At 37.2% G+C, this 19,651-nt stretch overlaps 3 protein-coding genes across 5 annotated transcripts; all 3 read left to right on the forward strand.

Annotated features, from left to right (window-relative positions):
• The first annotated feature begins 562 nt into the window (after window positions 1-562).
• On the forward strand, window positions 563-2,107 carry LOC124635796 (transcription factor Adf-1-like). The gene is made up of 2 exons (XM_047172038.1): window positions 563-829; window positions 1,356-2,107. The coding sequence occupies exons 1-2, from the start codon at window positions 685-687 to the stop codon at window positions 1,889-1,891; spliced, it is 681 nt and encodes a 226-aa protein (XP_047027994.1). The 5' UTR covers window positions 563-684; the 3' UTR covers window positions 1,892-2,107.
• A 2,464-nt stretch (window positions 2,108-4,571) lies between these two features.
• Window positions 4,572-18,248, forward strand: LOC124631479 (glutaminase kidney isoform, mitochondrial-like). 3 transcript variants are annotated; one of them, XM_047167026.1, is made up of 10 exons: window positions 4,572-4,710; window positions 4,797-4,872; window positions 13,708-13,760; window positions 14,023-14,119; window positions 14,195-14,552; window positions 14,647-14,799; window positions 15,813-16,093; window positions 16,179-16,487; window positions 16,572-16,726; window positions 16,836-18,248. In XM_047167026.1, exons 3-10 carry the CDS (start codon window positions 13,750-13,752, stop codon window positions 17,212-17,214), a joined length of 1,743 nt encoding a protein of 580 aa, XP_047022982.1. In that variant the 5' UTR covers window positions 4,572-4,710; window positions 4,797-4,872; window positions 13,708-13,749; the 3' UTR covers window positions 17,215-18,248. The 3 variants fall into 3 exon arrangements, with proteins under 3 accessions (XP_047022982.1, XP_047022237.1, XP_047023720.1); XM_047166281.1 differs by having other exon boundaries at window positions 4,804-4,872; XM_047167764.1 differs by having other exon boundaries at window positions 4,804-4,872; window positions 16,572-16,760; window positions 16,836-16,913.
• LOC124634163 (cytochrome P450 4C1-like) lies at window positions 6,566-11,211 on the forward strand. The gene is made up of 9 exons (XM_047169969.1): window positions 6,566-6,764; window positions 7,095-7,204; window positions 7,286-7,376; window positions 7,569-7,751; window positions 8,203-8,594; window positions 8,722-8,790; window positions 9,621-9,789; window positions 10,194-10,373; window positions 11,034-11,211. The coding sequence occupies exons 1-9, from the start codon at window positions 6,614-6,616 to the stop codon at window positions 11,192-11,194; spliced, it is 1,506 nt and encodes a 501-aa protein (XP_047025925.1). The 5' UTR covers window positions 6,566-6,613; the 3' UTR covers window positions 11,195-11,211.
• Window positions 18,249-19,651: the final 1,403 nt, after the last annotated feature.

The raw sequence follows: 19,651 nt of genomic DNA on the forward strand, positions 1-19,651 counted from the left end.
TACAGACTTGTGATATGGTCGTAGGTCATGAATTTTGATATAACTGGGCAAACATACCTACATATTATATTTGGCCAGTTATATCTTTATAGACCGCATTAACATTAAATAATCTCAAAACTATTGGTACATATCGTCGTTAATTAAATTAATTATAAAAACATATCAATCAGGTCTTTGTCTTCGAAGTATGTAAACCATAAAACGGTGTTGTAAATCCACGAAGGATGGAAAGATATATTAATCCAAGGTTCCTTTAACGGAAACCTGTCTATAGCACATTATTTTTATTGAGGAAGGTGTTCTTAGAATATTTGAAGGATGGGTGTGTCAATTTTGAAGTATTCAAAAATATGAAGTTTCCATAAAAAACATGGTCAATGGGTCTATTCAAGGAACTATTCATAACAATCCTACGCAGGGAACCCTCGGTGATCGAGTCCAACTCGCATTTTTTTTGTAGTTAAATATTTCAGAAGTGCGAAGGACCTTGTGACGCAATTACAACGAAGAGACATATCTACATACCTATTAGTAGGTATGCGTCAGACGAGTGCCCCGCGCCCGCTGCAGTTATCTCTGCCTCTGCCCGCCACCGCGCGCCCCTCGCGCACGCGCGCCACGGTGGCGGTGGCGGCCAGTTGCTCGCGGCCTCGCGTCAGACCGCGCGAACGGAGACACAAAATGGCGGAAAAAACCGAGAGGTTAATCGAAACTATTCGAAGCTATCCCGTCCTGTATGACACGACACACGATGATTACAAAAATAAACATCTCAAAGACAAAATATGGGACAAAATTGCAGAAGCACTGAGAGATGTTGGAGGAGGTGAGATTTCACTTTATTTTACTAGAAACGTAAGCAGATAATACTGACCTACGCATTATGTTTTGATACAACTTATGCTTTTCGCAATTTTTCGAGAATTTTAATATTTGTTAGGACCTAGTAGATTTCGCCCGTAGTCTCGTCGGCATTTCGAGGGATCTACGTCCCGCACCTATACAAATAGTACCTATTTTAGTCTCAGTTTGCGCATGCCGCATATCAATTTCACCTTAATCGGTTCAGCCATTTTAGGTTGAAAGCGAAACAAACAAATTCTCTCTTTCATTTTTAATACATAGAGGCAAATATAATAAGACCAGATGTTTCGAGATTTTGAATATAATTTTATATTAGGTAAAGATGTGAGTGCTCTTGTTCCCGATTTTGGCGGGATGTCCCGTCTGGCAACGCTGATACCGATTGTATACTTTATCGATGTTGTGTACCTACTGCTCACGACCGTAGGTACCTACTTTGTTCTGTGCTGTTTGCTAACTTTACTGAACAATTCTCTTTTTGTTTACAGGTGATGCACTTAAATCTAAATGGAAGAATTTGAGAGACTCCTACGGAAAGTACCTAAGAGCCCAAAACGAGACAATTTCAGCCAACAATAGACATGTTGAACGATATAAAACCTGGCCATGGGGTACACAGATGGAGTTCTTACAACCCTACCTAGAATTTGCGGGATCCAACTCCCATTCAAAGAATTCCAGGTCGATAAACAAATCACGAAGAATGCACGCCAGTCCTGACCCATTGATCGATGATACTTACGTCACACAGAGCCATGAATCAGACGCGGACAGGGTTATCAGTTACTTCGCTAAAAGAGACCAAAATAATAGCCGAGCAGACATCGCCGACTTGGACGAAACAGACTTAATTTTCTTAGGCTACGCAAGGACGATAAAAAAAATGAAATTGCATCGACAAGCTACACTGAAATTCGAAATAGCCAAATTAATTATGGAGGCAGAAGTTGAGCAGGCTCAAGAATCCTGTAGTTCAGTTCCTGATTTGAAACATATCATTATACATCCTTCTATAAGCCCGTAGATAAAATATATTCTATAAGTATATAACAAATATAATTTTAGTTTTGTAATACTTTAAACATTTTGTTAAAAAATCCTTCTAAGTAGAAACAACCAAATAAATAGCTATATATGGAATAGTTTATGGATGGGTAGAAGAGTTAAGTAGATTTATAGAATTTTATCACAAATGTACTAAATTATATAAGCTGAATATAATATACGTTTAACAAAATAAGGTTACTTTGTTTTTATAAAGAAAAATAATTACTTCTACAGAAATTAAAGCTCTTTTCAGTGAATTACGTAACCTATATTATATAGGAAATCCTATTAGCAGTGCTGTGATAGCATAGCTTCTCAACAGTGAAATCGGCTCAGTTGTTTCAGAACCTTTATGGGTACAAACAAGAAAGTGTTTCCTCTTTCTTACATTAATTTAGAGTACAGAGGTAAGGCTTAGATATTGCCTTTATGTTTGATAATGCAGTACCAATAGGTATAGCAAAAACATAACTTGGATAAGTAAGTAGTACCTATTATTTTCTAACTTTTAGGCTAATTAAGAGATATAATATTAACAATTATCTCTTTATCACGCTAATATTATTGCCTACCTAAAATAAGTTGATTTTGATTCTATGTACGGTAGACCGCACATCAGTGGTAACTGTCATGCACCTTAACTCAATATAGTAAGTACGATTTTACAAAACTGTTACCTGACGTTGACTGTACGTACGTTTATGAAATAATGCTATTACCAATATCATAAAGCAAAATCTCACCTACGTTAAATCTGGTCTGCGGGTGAGCCTTTTGGTCTGTTGGTGAAACCTGCGGGCTCGCCCCAATAAATACTAATACTTCAAAAAAACTACTGGGAGTCAAGTGGTTTCATTGTTTCTTCTTCCTTCCTGGTTAATTCAGGGGCTTTGTACTTGTGAATTGTAACTACCCTTTCGTGAAGTAATCTAGGTTATTTTAATTTCTCAAGCATTCGTATTTTCTATGTACAAACAACTTGATGAAGGACCTCTTAAAGGGTGATTGGATTTCCACGTCTGGTACCGTCTGATCTTAGTTATTTTGTCCTCCGTGGTCTGATCTTTTTTGATGCAGTTGACAGTTGCTGTCAATGAGTATCAGACGTAGAAATGAGTATCAGAGTATCAGACGTAGAAATTAAATCACCCATAATTAACAGAAATAGGTTTTATTCAAAATCCCCTAAATCTACAAAAACTCGAATATTTTATGACTGGAATGCATATATCCATTACTTCCCTTTATTTTTATGAGAATGAAAAAGAATTCCTGATGTCGGAAATAAAAAACAGATAAATATACAATTTTATTGTATCGTTATAATTTATTGCATAATCTAAATAGGTACTTAGGTACTTGTACTTAGAAACTTGAACTGATAAATAGGATTTTTTTACAGAAACTACTAATCCGATTAGAAATTTTCTATTACTGGGGGAAAGCCAGGCAATACCTGACTAACTATCTTTTGAGTGACTATGTTTTGTCCGGGTACGCGAAGGTTTCCCTGGTACGCAGGTGAAACCACGGAGAAACAGATATAAATGTATATTTATGAAGGAATGGCCCTAGAGAAGAAAATGACAATAGGCATGATGACAGTAATCAAAAATCATTAAAATAATATATTTATTAAATTAAACTTGAAGCTTGGAATATAAAACGCGCATTGTTTTCTTTATTAATAATGTGATTAATATGTATTTTTATAAAATAAAATTACGAAATAAGGCAATCCGCCATGATATCTTGAACACCAATCAGAGCTCGTGACGTCATCTCTCAAAACAACTCGCGCGAAAGCGCGCGAGCGTCACATTTCGTTATGTGAACTTCCATTGCGATCTTTGTTTTTAATTAATTAATTGTTTATAACACGAGTTATGGAGCCCGGATTTATCAAGGCAAACAGCGCTAATTTGCCTAGAATTGATATCATAAATCTGGGAAAGTTTTTGGCATCAAATAAAGATTTTTGTTCAGCTGAATTTAGAAATGTTAAAACTTCTATGTAAGTATACTAGTTTAATTAAAAAACAATGAGAGATGAAACCTAACTTCGAAATAGTTATTTACATTATAAACTATGCTAGAATCTAGAGAACTATGTAATAACTTACATCAAAGTGATCTTCACAAAAATAAAGTTGTACCCTGGGCAATATTGCTTTTGAATCTCGCCTTGCAAGTTTAAGCCACTTGTTTCGTATTTTTTTATTGTGAGGAACGTACACAAATAACTTATCAGGAGTTGTTTTGGATGTGTTCTTACGCTGGGGGACCCCACAACACCTATGCCCTTTCGAATTCATATTTAATAACACAAAAAACTTAATTATTGCACGAGCGTTGTTTACTTGCGTCTTGTAATTTCAATCGTGACGTCACAAGTGACGACATGACACTGACAAGCGTTTTCGCGCCGGATTCAAAGTGGACAGAGAAAAATGCAATTATTTGATAAAAAAACTTCGCATTTTCTTAAAATTAATAATTTTTCATATAAAATAGACGTATACCTACATCATACAAAGGAATTTAAAAATTTGTCATCATGCCTATTCTCTTGGTAAATTTTATAAAATGGTATCATCTAAAAATTGCTAAAAATTGGCAGCTGTCAACTGCACATTGGATTCCAACGCGGCGGCGGTGAGTCACCCATCCAAAATTCTTGGTTTTTATATGTGTCACTTTATAAAACAAAAGAAAAGAATAATATATACATTATTCTCCCCTTTTCTTTTACTCTCTTAAATTATTCAGCGAAAAATGGAAAATCAGAACAAAAAGGTATGTGTCTGAGTTACGTTGAATACACAGTGATTTAAAAATGTGTATCCTGTATCTTACTGGTTCTATTTACCGACTAAGATAAGTTTTCAGGAAGTTCCGGAGTTGAATGAACCTTCTACCAGCACTCGGAGTCACCGAATCGACGTTCAGAACAAACAGGTATGTACCTATCTACGTTAAGGTTAATTAATGCACCAAGCCAAACATTTCGAATAGGGACGTGAACATTTTTTGATGAATGTAGTTTTAATTTGAATTTGAAGTCTGAAGTAACTAAACCAGACTTTCGATTTTGTAAAGCATCATCATCATCAGCCTTTTTATCAACTCACTTCTAGGTACAGGTCTCCTTTCACATGGAGAAGGATTGTTAATCACCACGCTTGCTCAATGAGGGTCGGTGACTTCATAGCTGGGTTTCCTCAACATGTTTTCCTTCACATTTTAATCAGCCTTTGGTCTCCAAGATACTTAAAAACTACGCATAGTTGAGAGTTTGGTGCTTTATCCACAAGCCATCACGACTTGTGATTTGAGAAGCACAGTGCCAATTTTTTTAATAATTGTCCATATCGTTATTTTAATTGATGTGGTAGATCATTTTTAGGTTTCGCAGCTTATTGTTAAGTAATTTTTATACAACTTTGGAACACACTTCTCAGCCTCTCACGCGAGAAGTTTTTTTTTACGTTGTACTTATTCCTATAGTTAATACTCGTTTGTAATATTTATATTTTTTGAAACACAAGAAGTTTATTGAAATATCCTTTTAACAATAATTTGTTATTATTAAATTTTTGATTTTAGCATCTTAGTTATTAATTTTGTTATTAATTAGCTATATGTCTTATTTACGTTACTTTTTACGGATTCAATTGCCGCGATCGATGTCAGCCAGTGTCAGCCAGTTGCCAAAATGGACTCCTGGTACTCTCGCCTTCTTCTCCACGTATAAAGAAAGAACGGTTTAGTGTTTTCTAAATAGCGCACTAACTCACTGGATATGGGCTGGTAGACCTTCTGTTACCCTAGTATGTGGCACGTTCGCCCACCGCCAATCAGCGACATTCGTGCCGGTAAAATTCGTTACCTAAACTACTTATCCAAATAAAAAGGAGGAAAAGTAGTAAATAGGTGCCTACTCAGTAGGTGGCCAAAGTCCGTGTGTCCACAAATATTATTACTCTATCAAATCTTATTACTATTGGTGATTGAATGATTAAGGACCTAGTCCTTATGATAAGAGTAGGCATACCGCAATAACGTCTGTCTACCGAGATAAGATTGCGGATTAATTTACTTTCTAGTTTTAAGTAGTTTAGAATAAAGCTGAGGTCACACCTGCGATTTATTATTGTAGTAATATTTTTGTCATCTAATAATCTATTAAAATAAAAAGTTAGAGGCTGGTAACGCATCTTTGTTTCCTCCTGGTGTCGAAATCAAGATTGATTTTGACATGGTTTTGACAATTACGGCTTCGATGATAAAGACGAAATATAGTTCAGGGAACTCCTTAACGGTGTATGGCAGGTGCCTCGTGTTTCAGCTTATTATATTCGTATTGATGAAAATGTCCACTTGTATGGGTAGGGTAGTATTATACAGCTATTGCTGGTCACAGAAAAAACAAAAATAAGGTTTTGATCTAGAGGAGTCAGACTACATTCTTACGTAATTTATGCAGACAAGAAATTGAGGATAAAATACAGGAACGTTGTTCTTACCTCTATGAAGTGCTACCGGTACAAATACTGAAATCCGTGATAAAGCAGCATTATTAAACGTAAAAAAAATATAGCTTATCAAGTGATTACTGAAACAATATATTTATATAAATAAAAGATAATAATAACTTCAGTTTTCATTATAGCGGCGAAGGGCGTAGACGTTTGTAAAGATGTTCTGGTTTTTATTATTTTTCGTGGGATTCCTGTGTTTGTTACACCTGTTGTTGAACTACAATGAAAGAGCACGGTTAATTAGAAAACTGCCCGGACCAGAAGACTCTTTTATTTTAGGAAATGGTCCCGCTGTTATGTTGTCGTCAGGTACAAAACTATTTTTTTTTCCGTTACAATAGCTTTAGACCTTTTGAAAGAGTGAAATTGAAGTCTGAAAACTGTTTCAACTTTAAGAGAACTGGCGTAATCTACCGGCTTTAGAGAGTTGCTTAAGATTGCCAGTTCGATTTTATTCGTATTACTAATTTCACTGTTATTACGAGCAGACTTGTAATATTTGAGATTTTGCTCTCGTTTCGCAAGATAGTTACTAAGTATTAAAGTACTTCTTTGTAGTATCATGTACCTGCTTATGATAAGTTAAAACGATATTCATGGAGTGTCTTGTTGTCATGTCGTTGCTTAAATTGCTTTTAGTGGAAGTTATGAAACTGGCGAGAAAATTAGCTCAAGAGAATTCAGGAATATATAGACTTTGGATGTACCCTGTAGCCGCTGTATCTATTTATAATCCTGAAGATATTGAGGTAAGTACAATTAAATATGGGTATTACAAAGTGATATTAAATGTCGTAATAACTTATCTACATACTACTTCATATTTGCAGACTATCGTGTCAAGTATGAAGTATAATGAAAAAAGTCAAGTCTACCGGTTTCTGAAACCCTGGCTTGGGGATGGGCTTCTTCTTAGTAAAGGTACAGAGATCAGAAAATTATAGCATATTTATTTTATATCAAAGTGAATTAACTTGGGGTCTCTTACATTAAGCATTTGGAAAATCTCACGATATTTTGCGTTCAAAACTTCTTGCTATACATTTCGAAATGGTTACATTTCCGTAATTGGTTTCGTGTTCAATACATTTATATTTAATTTTGTATTTTAAGGTCAAAAATGGCAGCAAAGAAGGAAGATTCTTACGCCCACATTTCACTTCAACATTCTGAAACAGTTTTGTGAAGTAATCAGTGAAAATACTCAAAGATTTGTGGAAAACCTTAAAGAGGTTTCAGGTCGACCGATAGACGTAGTACCAGTTATATCAGAATTTACTCTCAACTCTATTTGCGGTAAGTACCTACCTAACTGCATGCAGTTTTAAAAAAAACTTGAGGTAGGTAGCAAGAAACATAAGCTTTCATTGTAGATGATGAAGTTTTGCGTGGTCATACACTTTTTCTAAAAAGTTATGCCTCACCCTCAGACGTCTAGATCAATCGCTCTTGATAGAGCTATCATTGTTGCTATTTAACATGATATGATAATTGACAACATGGACAATACAGGTGCCTATGCAACAGTATTAATTTGTTAATTATGTAGATAATAATCATAATCTTTAGATCCTGATGAAATTATCGATTTCTTTCTATTAATACTTTCATGTAATATTCGTAGAAATAGAGGCAAAATGGTCAAAGAGCTCATGATACCTTGCCATTCATTCACTCAAAAAAATTATATGGTATCTACAATTTTCTTTGTATGGGATTTATACTTATTTTTTTATTCTGATTTTAGAGACCGCCATGGGGACAAACTTAACCGAATACGACAAAACTGCTGCAAGTGCTTACAAAGAAGCTATACACAACTTAGGATACATATTTTACCAAAGATTTATTAAAGTATATTACTTTTTTGACTTCATATTCAATCTATCGTCGTTGAGCAAAAAACAGGACGGTTATCTCAAAACAGTACACAGTTTCACAAAGAAAGTGATTGACGAAAGGAGCGCATACATTGAAAAACACGGAATCAAAATACCTGATGAAAATGACGATGATGATACTTACGTGTACAAGAGTAAGAAGAAGACGGCCATGTTGGACGTGCTAATATCTGCTAGAAAGGAAGGACATATCAGTGATACTGGCGTGCAAGAAGAAGTAGACACATTCATGTTTGAGGTTCGTAGTAGTAGTAGTGTCGATGACCGATAAATGTATCTCGAATAATTTACATGGTTCATTGATTGTTAAGCAATCATTTAAGATAAACAAATACGAGTAGTTACTACTTATATTTTGTCTGCAGGGTCATGATACTACAGCGGGTGGATTGACGTATTGTTTTATGCTGTTAGCAAACCACAAGGAGGCACAGGTTGGTTTCTTTATAGGTTACATACTTTTAATGAGTTTCATAGAGAGAACTGAGATTCTAAAGAAAATACTAAATGTTCACAGGTACAGTAGTACCTACACTACTGTACCTGTGAACATTTAGCAGCGTACTGTACGTCACTGTTTCACCTACAATTGCGCTTTTGTAATTTGCCGCAAATGTTGCAGACTTCACGATGGAAAACAATATTTCTTACATCTAACTTCAATATACAGGGTTACTGGTAAGTAGACCGCATCCTTTCAGGAGGTGATAGTATAGGTCAATACGGACAAATTTGACCCTGGGATACACTGGGCAAAAGTTAACCCGTTTCAAGATAATCGAATTTCAAGATCAGTCGTCTAGGTACACGTATAACTTTTCATTATTAGTTAAAAGTCTCATTTTTGTGGATTTTTGTTTGTTTTTGGATAGAAGATGAATCATTTCATAATAACAAACCATAAAACTGTACAAATCTCAGAGGAAATTATAGCGAACAGAAATTACTTTTTTAGTAGATATTTTCTCAAAAATATTACTTTTCATTTTTTTGTGCAGAATACTTAAAAAACATCTACATTTATATGGCTATCCAAAAAGCCACAAAACACACAAAAATCCGCAAAAACGAGACTTTTAACTAGTAATAAAAATGTATACGTGTACCTAGACGACTTGTAAAGAAAAGATCTTAAAATTCGATTATCTTGAAACGGGTTAACTTTTGCCCAGTGTATCCCAGGGTCAAATTTGTCCGTATTGACCTATACTATCACCTCCTGAAAGGATGCGGTCTACTTACCAGTAACCCTGTATATTTACAGGATAAAATTCTTGAAGAATTGAAGGAAATTTTGGGAGATGATAAACGTCCCATTACGATGGAAGATTTGCCTAAGATGAAATACTTAGAGCGCTGCATTAAAGAATCGTTAAGGCTCTTCCCTCCGGTACATTTCATCAGCAGAAGTTTAAATGAAACTGTCACACTAAGTGAGAAGGATTTGTATTATTTATTAATCATTTTCATTTTCAGATGTCAAGGCCGTTACTATTTTTTTTTTCCTGTTTGTATTTTATAGATCTCTTCATACGCATTGCGCACGTCTGACTTGCGTTTGGCCAGTTTTATTTCAGTACCTATCATAGTACAATCATTGTTTCATGCTAAAATCAGAGTTCATGTCCTTTGTAACAAAGTACATACTTACGATGAAATTAATAGATAATTTGCTTGATAAATCAATATGTATTATCTAATCGGCCCATTAATGACCAAAACGCGTTAATACGTGATTAAACAAATTAGTGGGCTACCTACTACTGTAATTTAAAATGAACACCTGTGAGTCCTATTTCAGGTAGTACCTATACTTAACATTTAACGAATATTTTAGGTAATTACAAAATCCCGGCGGGAACATTCTGCCACATCCAAATTTACGACCTTCATCGTCGCGCAGATCTGTTCAAGAACCCAACATCCTTCGACCCTGATAGGTTCCTGCCAGAAAACAGCGTGGGGAGACATCCTTATGCTTACATACCGTTCAGTGCTGGACCTAGAAATTGTATAGGTAAATTATGGTGCTTTTTGACACGCTCTTGACCTCACCTGGTGGTAGTAGAGTGGTTGGGATAAAGCTATCTTCTCTAGAAGTACTGCACCCTTTCACCCTTAACTTATGAGTTGATGGAAAAGTAAAAGGAAGGAATCAATGTTCTATGAACAAGTATGAAACGAATATTCTAAGTAAAACAATTGTAACATTTCATATGATAATCTACAACTATTACGCACACGACAAATCGGGTTATCAGTTTTCATATCGAGATGTTCTTTTTTATGCATTTATCGGGCTGCTTAACACCTGATTACTCCAAATACCGTTCCAATAATTATCAGTCTGCACTATTGGTAGGTTACTACCTACAAAGAACAATTATCTATATCTGTAGGCACCTACTTTATATAATAAATATTGGTATTCGGCTGCATCCGGTAAGATTGGAAGCCGACCCCAACACAGTTGGGAGAAGGATAGGCAAATGATGAGATGATATTTCTTTGTACCCTAAATGCTTCGAAATTTCTGAATTATGCTAAAGCTACACTATTCCCGGTGACATAAGCTATAGGTACATACATGTATTATCTGGGTACGGGAAGTATTTTCTACGGGATGCGGCCATAACCGCGTGAAACACCTCGTACAAAACAAAACTTAATATTTCAGGTCAAAAGTTCGCGATGATGGAGATGAAAATAGCCGTAGCTGAGGTTTTGAGAGAGTTCGAGCTGCAGCCGGTCACGCGACCCTCAGATATACGCATGATCGCCGATGCCGTCTTCAGGAACGACGGGCCTGTCGAAGTCACTTTCGTTAAAAGACAATAAACATATTTTTAGAATAACATGTTTTTTAGTAGAAATCTCCCCGAGTTCCTAATGCTTTGTATACAGAACCTTTTGGTAGAGATGTTGCTACCCGAAAAATGATAAAACTTAAAGCAAAATACCAAACATTTCTTAACTATGAATTGAACCTGTTATCCAGACTATCAATACTGTAGTAGTATTAGTAAGTACTATCTGCGCTACTATCAAAGTCCACCTTGGTTGCAATTAATTGTAATTGTTCGTAGGTTTAAAAGATATCTACCTACGTCTGATATGAGTAGCAAGCGATATTCGTAATAAAATCACATGCGAGACTTGGTGATAAGATTTTGCTATATAGGTAATTATACCAATATTACGTAGGGGTTATCCTTATAATTTAATAGAGCCAGTTTTTAAGATACTTTAATAATAAAGAAACGCAGTTTGGGCAGACCCCTGACTAGATGGACGACCTGGCCGAGGTAGCCGGAAGGTAATGCATGCGGCTGAAAATCGAGCAAAGTGACGAATCTTGGGGGATGTCTTTGTTGTCCAGCAGTGTAGCTCTCCTCATTAACCATCAAATCATCACGTGCAAAACCTTCATATTTATATTATAGTTCGGCCATTCAGAGAATGCGTTCCTGACACGTCGCGATTGAACTGACGACGTAACTTTGCAATGGCGTTGCAGTTACGATAAAAATATTTTTGCTGGTTGTTTACCGTTTTAACAATTGAGGAGCATTAAAACAACATTATTATATCAATAATCAATGAATGTAGTTACGTCGTCAGTTCAATCGCGACGTGTCAGGAACGCATTCTCTGAATGGCCGAACTATAATATAACAGTTGAATATATTATTTTCTCCCTGTGCATCTGCAAGCCGTACAGCCAAGTGAGACCCAACTATGTAGTAATTAGGGCATGCAATACCGGTTAACCGGTTTCGATTTTACCGGTAAATCGCCCATTTTTGCGAGTTTTAAATTACCGGTAAAAATAATATGAAACCGGTAATTTACCGGTTTTTACGTTTTTCTGATAAAATATAGCAATTGTCCATTTAACGTCAAATCTTGGTTATGTAGCCTGAATATAATGTAATGTTGCATACATTACGTATTGTAAGAGTGTTATAGTTGCTGTTTTTTAGAAAAGTAAACTTGTGTGTCCTTAACTATCTCTAGGTTAGATACAAATCTTCTTTCTCATCTTAATTTATAAAATCTAAACAAATTGTATTCATTCGGTTATTCTGTTTTTCCTCATAGCTGTCAGCTCATACAAGGTACAAATGCTTATTGCTTATTTTACCTACTCTATGACCTAACTGAGCAAGGGCTTTTACTTCACCACCATGTGGACAGCTCTGAGGACACGGTAGAGCACACAGTCCAGGTGTGCACTGCCTGGGAAGGGTACCGCGGTGTTGTCGTCGAGGCAATAGGCAGCGGCGACCTTTCGCGTCCTTCCCTGGTTCAAGCCATGGTCCGGAGCTAGAGGGAATGGGAAGCCGTCGCCCCTTCTGCGAAGCAGTCATGCTCGAGAAGGAGACGGCGGAGCGACTGCGAGTAGCACCTCTCATCCCAGCCGCTGTAGTGGACCAGGAAGACACCACGGGCGCCAAGGGTCGAGAGACGACTCCCGGCCACCGTAGGCGTCGGTCTGTGGGCGGTGAGTTCGGGTGGCTCATCGTTCCACCGTCTGCATAGACAACAGACCCGTGTCAGCGGCGCGCGTTGTTCCACAGGCTCCTCAGGGAGATGTCAGCAAACCCAGTGGGGCCCAGCAGGGCCAAGGCCTGCCGGGGCCGCGGGATTGTTCGAAAGAGTTACCGCTACCCTGGTCCATAAAACACCTACTAAAAAACATGGGTTTTAGACAGAAAGAGTCTGTCATTTGATGATTTACCATAAAAAAGGGCTTTCCCTTCAATGAAAAATATATTTTTTACGGTAATTCTTAGCGTTTATCCCGTCTTGTGACGGGGTCGGCTTTCCGTATCTTCCTTCTCCAACTTCGCTCTATCCTCCTGAATAGACATCTTCCTCTTCGAGTTCGCAGATTTTCATGTCATTCATTACGACACACAACCACCACGGTTTCGGCCTGCCTTTGCGCCTTTGACCGGGTATATTGAGATTGAGTATCACATTCACACTGCCGATGTCCTCAGGTGTCACTCCTTTTTACATGTCCGTACCATCGCAGCCGTTTTTCTTGCATTTTGTCGGCGACATCGCGTACGGATGTTACTGACATGTTTTTTGTTACGGCCCACGACACAAAAAACGTTTACCACCTTATACTTTGCATATTTATTTAGTTTTTGCTTTAAGACTACCCAATCTTATTGTTATAATATCACGTTTTAAAAAAATTACAAAAATTACCGTTTTACCGGTTTACCGGTAAAAATATTTTTATTACCGAATTTTTACCGGTAATTTTTGTTTTACCGAAATTGCATGCCCTAGTAGTAATCAAATAACTAAATAAATTCAGCATAATTTCCTTTCAGAAATGGCGCAATTCTGCATCCAACTTCTATGCAGTACAGTCTATGGACCTTCTGTAAGTAAAAGTAATGTCTTTGGATCAATACAGACAGTGTCAATTGCTCACATTAATCTATATGTTATGGACCGAGTGGGTAAAGCCCAGGCATTATTTATAATGTCTAACTCTATCGGGCACAGAGGATTAATGACTATCAATAAAAATCTGGGCTGATATCTACCTACTTATTTATTTTTAAACCATATTTCATGGAGCTGAGTGTAAATTAAACAATAAAATATGTATGATAACTAATCAGCTTTCTGTTAACCGACAGACTTCAGCAAGGTTCTCACAAAAACGCCGCCGATGTCCTATTTGACATGTTCAAAAATGAAGTAACAGGACTTCTGCCAATCGGAAAATTTTTGGCCGTAAGTACCTACAAGCTATGTTCTCTTTTCCACATGAAATTAAAAACATTATCAAAACGATTTACCCATCTACAGGCTCTGAGGACAACCGGCATTAGAAAAAATGACGCTCGTGTCAAAGATATTATGCAAAATTTATACATAGTGCACAGAGATTCCAATTTCGAAGGTACCCCGGAAACACTAAAACTAGACAGGGAAACTTTTAATGAAGTAATTAAGCCTAACATCGTTCTGATAACGAAGGCTTTCCGCAGTCACTTTGTAATTCCAGACTTCCAAGACTTTATAAAAGACATAGAAGAAATGTTTTGGGGTGCTAAAAGTAACTACAATGGAAAAATACCTAGTTACATACCGCAGCTGGCTAGGGCCAGCGTAGAGAGCTGGGGAGTGAGCGTTTGCACTATCGATGGACAACGATTTTCCATCGGTGAGATTTCGATAAATTTCTATATAAAATATTATATTTATTTTTTTCCTCGTGGTAAAAAAAAAAAACATATTTAATGCCCCTTACCATTTAGGTGACGTGAACGTTCCATTTACTCTACAATCGTGCAGCAAACCGCTTACATACGCTATGGCTCTCGAGACTCTGGGAGCCGAACTGGTACACAAATATGTTGGCACAGAGCCCAGTGGCCGCAACTTCAATGAACTCGTTCTAGACTATAACAGTACGTACCAACAACTGCCATACATAGCTACACTCTCTGCGCTGAACCTGCACTCACATGTCTCCGGGTACGGGAAGAAGTTTCCCGGGACGCGGGTGATTAGACAAAATTTAGCAATTCTCCAAAATTCAATTTTAGAACACACTTTTACATGCTTGGCTAACCCTTTTGATGCTTCAGTGACATACTCCAGTTATTAAAACATTCTGAAACATAAAGACCTTAAAACCGAAGTTCTCAAAAAGCGGAGGTTCTCAATACGACCATATTTTTTGTATGTTTGTTACGCGATTACTCCGCAATTTATTAATCAATTTTGTTTGATAGGGTATACTTCCTTCCATCATCAGGTCAGGATCTGATGATGGAAACCCTGAGAAATCGAGGGCAACCTTCGAAAGATGTAGGCATAATAGGGTAAAACCTTGACACTCAGGTGTATGCCTGATATCACTACCTATTCAACAGTGAAGATTTGGAGCTGACCTGATGATGGAGACCAGAGAAGGTCTCGAACGGAACTCGACAACTGAATATATATGTAAAATACCTCGTATTAGGGCTTATATTATTTGTATTAATGAGAACTTTCCAGGGGCACGATTCCGCTATTTTACTTAAGCGACATACGATTCACATCCGACTGAGATCCAATCTATTCAATTTAGCAATTTTTTCTTTGAAATAAAAGTTATTATCTTTTTCTGTCATTTTTACGATTGCAATATGATTGTAGAGCAAACTACCGTATAGACCAAAATCACCAAAATAGCAGACCAATCGCAAACCAATCGAATGTCATTGGAATACGATTGGTCTTTTATTAGTAGCAGAATGCCCGATATGGTTAAAACTGCTATTGCGATTCAATTTCTATTCAATTTTGAAATTATTATTAGAATCGGGCCCCAGTTATGCGGATAGTGACAACTATTCGTATGTGAAAAAGTTTATTTGCAAAAGCGTTTATATCATAACAATACGTATAAACTAATATATAAAAAAAATTACAGTGAAGCCGCACAACCCAATGATCAATGCAGGAGCAATTATAGTGTGCTCATTACTGAAGACCTTGGACAGGCCCGAGATGTCCTCCGCTGAAAAGTTTGATCATGTCATATCATTCTTTAGCCGACTGGCTGGCAACGAACCCCTGGGCTTTAACAATGCAGTATTTTTGTCTGAACGCGAAGCTGCTGACAGAAACTATGCGCTTGGCTTCTACATGAGAGAACATAAATGTTTCCCAGAAAAAGCTAATTTCCGAGAATGTATGGACTTCTATTTCCAAGTGTGTACCATTTGCAATTCTTTCAAAATAAATGCATGTGCCTTCTACCAAAGAATTTAATTAATGTGTATTTTCCTAATTACAGTGTTGCTCGTTGGAAGCCAACTGCGACATTATGGCAATTGTGTCTTCCACCTTAGCAAATGGAGGTATCTGCCCTATCACTGATGAAAAAGTTCTTCGGAACAGCACCGTACGCAACGTGCTATCTCTTATGCATAGCTGTGGCATGTACGATTATTCAGGAGAATTCGCGTTCAAAGTAGGACTTCCAGCGAAGTCTGGAGTGTCTGGAGCTATGATTATAGTGGTTCCTAATGTTATGGGCATCTGCACATGGTCCCCACCGCTGGATCCTCTAGGAAACAGCTGCCGAGGCTTGCAATTCTGTGATGTAAGTTATAGATCAATTTAGTTAGGTAATTCTCACGCTTAAACTCTCGGCATAATTCTGATAAAAACGCACACTCTTCTTCAGGACTTGATCAAGAGGTTCAATTTCCACAAGTACGACAACATTCGTTACGCGAGCCACAAGAAAGATCCTCGTCGGTACAAGTTCGAGTCTATTGGCCTCAACATCGTCAATCTCTTGTTCTCTGCTGCGAGTGGTGATATTAGCGCACTGAGGAGGTATTCAACATCAAACCACCTGTATTAAAGAAAAGTAGTAGTTTTATACATACATCTTTTTCCAGCACCAGGACTGTCCATAAGTATGTAAAATCTTATCGCGTTTCAGGCACCACCTCTCAGGCATGGACATGACTCTGGCGGATTACGAAGGTCGTACCGCGCTACATCTGGCTGCAGCGGAGGGCCACCTCCCCTGCGTAGTATTTCTCCTTGTTCAGTGTGGAGTCCCGCACGACCCTCGCGACCGCTGGGGCAAGCGCCCACTGGACGAGGCGGAAACATTCAGGCACCCCGACATAGTCAAGTATCTGAAGGAGTGGGGGGCCACGCACTCTTCTGACAAGTCAGATCATGAAAACACGAGACCACCCACCGTTGATGACATTTTAATATCTCACCCAGACGCCGATGACGCGACAAAGGACCCGAGCATCATAGCAATCGTCTCCAAGTTTGAAGAAGACAAAGAAAAGGTAATCGACTAGGATGTTATGAGATGTTGGCGTGACTATGTAGTCACTTTTAATTACTTTTGAGATATACAGTATCGTTTTAAGTACCTATATGAAAATGATTCACCTAAGTATATGAATACGAAAATATTAGGTACCTACCGTATATTTTGCGGCATTCGATACTCTCTCGAGTTGACTTTGGTAGAAAACAAAATTTAACAGTACCTATATGTTGATCCCTATATCTAAATTAAGTAGAAAAATACGATGAAATTCACGTTTGGACAGCTTTTCTCGTGAAGAATGATATATATTTTTATATATAAAACTAAAATGGTGTCTTACGTCCATATCAACATAAGAAATTCATATATGAAATGGGGCTTTGTTATATATGTGTATAGTGTAGAGATTAAGCTTGACCAAGTTGATTCAGCACTGAGCTCAAAGTTTAATGATGAGAAACGCAATATCTTGAGAAAGAATCAGTATGTGGAAGAGATTTATAGAAAAATAAAGTCGGTTTACTGAGAAGACTGGGAAAGTTACCTATATCTGTACCTACTTAATATAATAAAAGGGATTTTCTTTCGTTTGTTTTTACCCTTAAGGCTCGAAAACGACTAATCCGATATGGAAACTTGGAAAAAATATCAAACACTTTTGGGAAGTTACGAGTCAATCCACGTGTAACTAAGGCTATATTTTATCCCGGTACGGGAAGAACGTGGAACTCACGGGACGAAGGTGAAACCGCGGATAAGTAGCGGATATTTTAAGTATATAGTATAGATAGAACATTGCACAATGCAAAATGAATAATATTGGTAAAATATACAGTATGTACTTACTACTTTTTCAGAAACTTAGTTAATAGCATAATATCGTAAGGTAGATAACTAATCCATCTGTTTATAAAATCTCTATTCATGGTTAATCTGATTTTTGGAGATTATCCTTAAATATTGCAACTATTTTTATTAACATTCCATTTTTGATACTAATAAATTATGATAAATATATTGTTTTCCAAATGTTTGTCAAATAAATATATTGTTGACTTATACCTTGTTTTGTTGGATAAAGTCATAATCTTAAAATGCAGTAGAATTTGACGTTAAATAAGTGATTCGCTTTTCTGTTGTTCCGTGATAGTTACAGTATTATCGTCGTAAAGAATTGAGAGAAGAAAACTGGAAGTAATTAATGGCCACCGTAAATCTCAATATTTACCTACTACCTACTCATATTTACCTAACTTTTAGTGATCGACTAGTTTAGAATACGGACGCTGTAAACAAATTGTTCGAGAATAGGAAGGTAACAGAGACGATAGGGAATGATTTAATGAGTATCAATGCAGCTTTAACTGCGCCTATAGTAACCGTTCATCCTAAGGGTCCGTTCATCCTAAGGGTTCGTTCATCCTAAGGGTCCTTTCAGACAGAGCGGCTCGGAGAGCATCGGCATTTTTTTTTCCACACAGACCGGAATCGGCTCCGATCGGCTGCGTGAGATGCAATCGGTGCCAAACGTCTGCAAGACGGCAAGTACCCGTTCGGAGCCTGTCGGCCTAAGAATCATGTTGCTCTCGTCTCCGAGCCGGTCTGTCTGAACGGACCCTAAGGTTCACAATAACTTACCGAGGAACATCCTAACACAGTCAGCAATTTTCAAGAAAGTTGGGCGATACCTGAAGACTTTTTATTTCTATTTCAGAGACAAAACTACAAAGGTTTGTAGAAAGTACACAACATGTACTTTCTACAAACAAGCTGTTCTCCTGCGGTTTCACTCGCGTCCCGTGGGAACTACTGCCTGTACCCAAATCAAATATAACCTATGTTACTCAAAGATAATGAAGCGTGCCAAACAATGAAAGGATTTTTCAAATCGGTTCAGTCGTTTCGGACCCTGTAGGGTACAAACAAACAAAAATTGTTTCCTCTGTACTAGTATGTCTTCAACAACATTCACATAATATTTGACTGTCAACTCATCACTCAACAATTTACAAGCACATTTTTATTCTATTTACATTGATTTTTTTTAATGTATTTTATTTTTTCTTTGTGTTAATCAACATAATTAATTTAATGTGATTAGGTATGATACACCCTGTATGTATTATGACTATATAATGAAGTCAGTGGCGGCCCTAGGGGTGTGCGAACTGTGCCATCGCACAGGGCCTCGCGCTTGGGGGGGCCTCGCGCTACAACCCACACTAATATAAAAAAAAAATATTATTAAAAAATATAAATCTGGTCCAAGAAAAAAAATGTGCATTTTTTCTTTACTTCTAATTCATTCTGCGTTTACTTTTTGAGTCCTCAATTTAACAAAAAGTTGGCACCAAAGTAACAAAAACCACTGGCTCTCGATCCAGTCACGAATTCTTTTTATTTGTGCTTAATTCCGAGTTTAATTTGATAGTCCTTAAACAAACAATTTAAAAAATTCGCGC

The sequence above is a fragment of the Helicoverpa zea genome, chromosome 1 (assembly GCF_022581195.2).
Source record: "Helicoverpa zea isolate HzStark_Cry1AcR chromosome 1, ilHelZeax1.1, whole genome shotgun sequence".
Lineage (NCBI taxonomy): Eukaryota > Metazoa > Arthropoda > Insecta > Lepidoptera > Noctuidae > Helicoverpa > Helicoverpa zea.

What these genes read in the sequence shown, in the direction of transcription:
- LOC124631479 (XM_047166281.1), top strand. Translation starts at nt 4,690, where the DNA reads ATGGAAAATCAGAACAAAAAG. An exon ending in TGGACAACGATTTTCCATCG is followed by an intron (nt 14,553 to 14,646) that starts GTGAGATTTCGA and finishes CTTACCATTTAG; the next exon opens with GTGACGTGAACGTTCCATTT. An exon ending in ACTCGTTCTAGACTATAACA is followed by an intron (nt 14,800 to 15,812) that starts GTACGTACCAAC and finishes AAAAAATTACAG; the next exon opens with TGAAGCCGCACAACCCAATG.
- LOC124634163 (XM_047169969.1), top strand. Translation starts at nt 6,614, where the DNA reads ATGTTCTGGTTTTTATTATTTTTCGTGGGATTCCTGTGTTTGTTACAC. An exon ending in CGCTGTTATGTTGTCGTCAG is followed by an intron (nt 6,765 to 7,094) that starts GTACAAAACTAT and finishes AATTGCTTTTAG; the next exon opens with TGGAAGTTATGAAACTGGCG. An exon ending in TGGGCTTCTTCTTAGTAAAG is followed by an intron (nt 7,377 to 7,568) that starts GTACAGAGATCA and finishes TTGTATTTTAAG; the next exon opens with GTCAAAAATGGCAGCAAAGA.
- LOC124635796 (XM_047172038.1), top strand. Translation starts at nt 685, where the DNA reads ATGGCGGAAAAAACCGAGAGGTTAATCGAAACTATTCGAAGCTATCCC. An exon ending in ACTGAGAGATGTTGGAGGAG is followed by an intron (nt 830 to 1,355) that starts GTGAGATTTCAC and finishes TTTTGTTTACAG; the next exon opens with GTGATGCACTTAAATCTAAA.